The following is a 5,000-nucleotide window of genomic DNA, read 5'->3' on the forward strand; positions in this document are numbered from 1 at the left end:
CGCACACACGCACACACACACACACACACACACACACACACACACACACACACACACACACACACACACACACACACACACACACACACACACACACACACACACACACACACACACACACACACACACACACACACACACTCACACACAAACACACTCACACACACACACACACACAGTTTACCTGCAGTGCACCACTGTAGGTCCAGAGGTGGGTACGCGGTCAATGTAGTCTCGAACGGTGCGGACGTATTGGATGAGAGACTGGGTTGTCTCAGGTACTCCATGGTCGGGCCACACGGTATAGTGGAACTGTCGGACCACACGCGGGTATGCCAGCTGACCCTCCTGTGAAAATAATACCCAAAAGATGTCCATCAGACCCAGAATATACACAGGAAAATGAATGTACGTGTACATACAAAGATACTGTATATAGCCTACAGATATGCATACGCATGTATGCAAATAAATGACACTATGTTCATTCGAAACTTGGAGGAATGTTGTCAGTAGTTTATTGAATGAAATAACAATGTTTCAACTCAAACACATACCTATCCATAGTAAAATCTGAAAAACTGAACATTTCGAAGTGGTCTCTCAATTTTGTTCGCGGCTGTATATACAGATACACACACTTACACAGATACACCTGTACACAAACACTTGTGCATTTGGGACACATATACTTGCTTGCAAGCACGCATGCACGCACGCACCGCACACGCACACAGACTCACAGACTCACAGACACACAGACACACACACACACGTGCCTGCATGCATGCGTTACACACACTAACATCATTCAATCAACAGCACTGACACTCACGCTCGTCACGCTCGTAGCACTTCACACACATTTCAGTGCATCCACTCAACCAAACTGTTCACCTCTGCCAGTGAGCTGCAAGCTAATTAAGTTTACTTTTTTGGAGATTCAAAATGATATGAATATGTTTTTTCATGAAAAGATAACTGATACTGATAACAAAAAACTTTTCCAAATGATTAAAGCCTCCGTCTCTATCTCTCTCTATCTCTCTCTCTCTCTCTCTCTCTCTCTCTCTCTCTCTCTCTCTCTCTCTCTCTGTATAGATGGACTGTCTGTGACTACTCTGTTTCAATCAAATATCCCGCAGGATATTAATCCCTCCTAACCAGAAACCCCAGGCCCTGATGGGAGCTGCGTGAATCTAGAACGTTTTAGCTTATCAAGTTTGTCAGCAGTACAAGCGCTGGAAAGAGTCTTTCTCTCTTCTCATCCCTATTCCTCTCCACAGAGTAGTGTCAGATCATTAAAGTCAATATGTCTAGTCATTTTCTGAATCAGTGAACAAAGTAGAAAAAGGGTTTTGCTTTTCGTTTTCTCTCTCTCTCTCTCTCTCTCTCTCTCTCTCTCTCTCTCTCTCTCTCTCTCTCTCTCTCTCTCCCTCCAAATGACAAGTTTGCAGGGATGCTGGAAGGGTGTGGGGGTATATCAGGACAGTTCAGGGGGGTTAAAGCTCTGCAGGGGCTCACAGCAACATGGCATCATACCACTGAGTTTGAATAACACGCCCACTTGAACCATCTATCGCGTGCACCAAGACTTGTTAGCTCGTGCTCTACAATGACATGTTAACTCGTGCTCTACAATGCCCTGTGAGAGGTTGGGGTTAGGGTTGGTTTTGGTCTGGGCACAATTTGGCTATTTTTCTTGCTTGTATCGCTGTTGTTGGCAAAAGTAAACTGCCAGAAATGTTGCTTTGCTGACAGGGTTAGGGATGGTTTTGGTCCGGTGCACAGCTTAGTATTTTCGTGTAAGTAGAAATAGCAATAGAAATTTGGCGCTGATGCAGGAAAACTACTTCTGATCACGTGGTGAAACTGCTTTTCTGCAACATTGTAGAGAACGATTTAACATGCAAAGCCGTTGCACCAAGAGGTGGAATGCACTAGCGTGAAATAATATGCCTTTTCCTGATGCCAGTTTGCTCACAGATAACTATGGCATAATTGGAAATGGGGCCCCAATTCTGCCACTGGCCACCTTGACTGTATATTCAATTATTCAGCCCCTTGAAACAAAATAACATACACACACATGTGCACGCACGCACACACACACACGCACACAATGGGCCCCTAGTATAGCAGTCTGGTCACTCACGTAACAGATCTTGAACTCCCGGATGGTCCACTCGGGCAGCACTGACTCTGTAGCCATCTGCACCACCAGGTCCCCATAGTACAGAGGGTCCCTGCTCTCCGGCCAGTAGTGATCACACTTCACCTGGAGGAGCGGCAGAGAGAGAGAGAGAGAGAGAGAGAGAGAGAGAGAGAGAGAGAGAGAGAGAGAGAGAGAGAGAGATGTTCAACACTTCTTTATTGTGAACTATGACATGATGTTGATCCTTCCATTCAACACAGGAAGAGAGAGATAGAGAGAGAGAGATGACAATGGTTACAAATTTGCAAATCAATTGAATCTGGGCCACCAGGTCCCCATAGTACTTCCTGCTCTGATCCCACTTCACCTGGAGGGAGGGTCGGGGGGTGCAGTGAGGTATAAAAGTGAGAGAAGCAGAGGGCAGTCATGGGCAAGCGGGAGTTTCCGCCCAAAAGGTCAACGGTTAATTTGCACATGTGAAAAAAAAACGAAAAAGAAAAAAGAAAGCATATGAAAGACAAGGGAGAGAGACAGGGTAGGCTACACTTCTTTGAAATGCTGGTGACTGTGTGTGTGCGTGTGTGCATGCGTGCGTGCGTGCGTGCGTGTGTGTTCATGTGCGTGCGTGCGTGTGTGTTCATGTGCTCGCGTGCATGTGTGTGTGTGTTCATGTGCGTGCGTGCGTGTGTGTGTGTTCATGTGCGTGCGTGTGTGTGTGTGTGCGTGTGTGTGTGTGTTCATGTGCGTGCGTGCGTGCGTGCGTGCGTGCGTGTGCGTGTGCGTGTGCGTGTGCGTGTGCGTGTGCGTGTGCGTGTGCGTGTGCGTGTGCGTGTGCGTGTGTCTGTGTGAGCACAGGGCTTAACAGGCTGGCCTGATGACGTCAAGTCTGAATGAGAAAGTGTAATTGCCCTGTGTTTCATGTGTGTGTGTGTGTGTGTGTGTGTGTGTGTGTGTGTGTGTGTGTGTGTGTGTGTGTGTGTGTGTGTGTGTGTGTGTGTGTGTGTGTGTGTGTGTGTGTGTGTGTGTGTGTGGGTGACGCCATGCCTGCCTGAGTCAAAAGAGCGTAATTGCCATGTGTGTGTGTGTGTGTGTATCTGTGTGTGTGTGTGTGTGTGTGTGTGTGTGTGTGTGTGTGTGTGTGTATCTGTGTGTGTGTGTGTGTGTGTGTGCCCTGTGTTTCATGGGCCATTGCCGGCTGAAAGGCTCTTTCATCTCTCATCGCTGGTCTCATCCTTTCTTTTTTTCTTTCTTTTTCTCAGACGCTCCTTTATTTTTCTCTTTTTTTATCCTTCTTCTGGGTATCTTTTGGTCCACAGGTTCACGTTCGGGCCATGTCTTTCTTTCTTTCTTTCTTTCTTTCTTTCTTTCTTTCTTTCTTTCTTTCTTTTTCTTTCTTTTTTTCTTTCTTTCTCAGATGCTATCAGGGTTCATAACTTGGTCTGCAGGTTCAAATCCGGGCCATCTCTTTCTTTCTTTCTTTCTTTCTTTCTTTCTTTCTTTCTTTCTTTCTTTCTTTCTTTCTTTCTTTCTTTCTTTCTTTCTTTCTTTCTGAGAAACTATCAGGGTTCAACACTTTTCTGTCCTCTCCTTCTTGCTATCTTTTAGTCTACACTTTATCATCACCAAGGCAACAGAGGGACGTTGGGATGTGTGTATAGAGGCGTGTGTGTGTGTGTGTGTGTGTGTGTGTGTGTGTGTGTGTGTGTGTGTGTGTGTGTGTGTGTGTGTGTGTGTGTGTGTGTGTGTGTTTACGTATGTATGTCTGGTGATAGATGCTCGTCTGTGCGTGTGTGTGAGTGTCTGGTGTGTGTGTGTGCGTGCGTATGTGTGTGTGTGTGTATGTATGTCTGATGATTGATGTGTGTGTGGGCATGCGTGCGTGTATGTGTATGTATATGTATATCTGGTTTCCTGGGTGTGTGTGTGTGTCTGGTGATTGGTCTGTGTGGGTGTGTGTGTGTGTGCGACGTGCGTGTGCGTGTGCTTGTGCGTGCGTGTGTGCGACATGCGTGTGTGTGTGTGGGTGCTATTCATGAGCAGCTAAGCATGAGAGGAGGTGTTGCGAGATGCCTCCAACTTACCCGTCCCTTCTCCACGCACTGGGTAACCATGACGATGTTGTGCACGTTCTGCTCCCACACCATCCGCCAGAAGTCCTCCTTGGTACCAGGCAGCGGGCCCTGAGTCGCCATGTACTCACGACGGAAGTTGTTTCCCTATAAGAACACACACACACACACACACACACACACACACACACACACACGCAAACAGTAAACACACAGATAGAGTGAGGCAGTCGCCATGTACTAAAGACGGAAGTTGTTACCCTATAAGGACACACACACACACACACGCACACGTGCGCACACACGCGCACACACACGCGCGCGCACACACACACACACACGCACACACGCGCGCGCACACACACAAACACACACACCACGCAAACAGTAAACACATAGATAGAGGGAGGCATTGGGCCCTGAGTCGCCACATACTCACGACGGAAGTTGTTACCCTATAAGAACACACACACACACACACACACACACACACACACACATAGACATACATATATTAAACACACAGATAGAGGGAGGCATTGGGCCCTGAGTCGCCATGTACTCATGACGGAAGTTACCCTATAAGAACACACACACACACACACACACACACACACACACACACACACACACACACACACACACACACACTCACACACACGCACACACACACATATGTTCACGGAGGGTTCTACGCAGTATTATAAATGAGGACCCATGTAGGTCCTCATGTTCCTGTGCATGTGTTCCTGGTTGTGTGGGTGCGTGCATGTGTG

The 5,000-nt window shown here is 47.3% G+C and overlaps 1 protein-coding gene across 3 annotated transcripts in view; it reads right to left on the reverse strand.

Moving 5' to 3' along the window:
- Positions 1–5,000, reverse strand: part of LOC134463655 (receptor-type tyrosine-protein phosphatase beta-like) — a 97,564-nt gene that overhangs the window by 11,194 nt on the left and 81,370 nt on the right. For all 3 annotated transcript variants that reach the window (XM_063216853.1, XM_063216852.1, XM_063216851.1), the window contains 3 exons: positions 4,237–4,371; positions 2,156–2,278; positions 185–348 (listed from right to left, as the gene is read on the reverse strand). In XM_063216853.1, the coding sequence (XP_063072923.1) occupies positions 185–348; positions 2,156–2,278; positions 4,237–4,371 (422 nt within the window). The remainder of the gene's footprint in view (positions 1–184; positions 349–2,155; positions 2,279–4,236; positions 4,372–5,000) is intronic.

Source organism: Engraulis encrasicolus, chromosome 15, assembly GCF_034702125.1.
Source record: "Engraulis encrasicolus isolate BLACKSEA-1 chromosome 15, IST_EnEncr_1.0, whole genome shotgun sequence".
Classification (NCBI taxonomy): domain Eukaryota; kingdom Metazoa; phylum Chordata; class Actinopteri; order Clupeiformes; family Engraulidae; genus Engraulis; species Engraulis encrasicolus.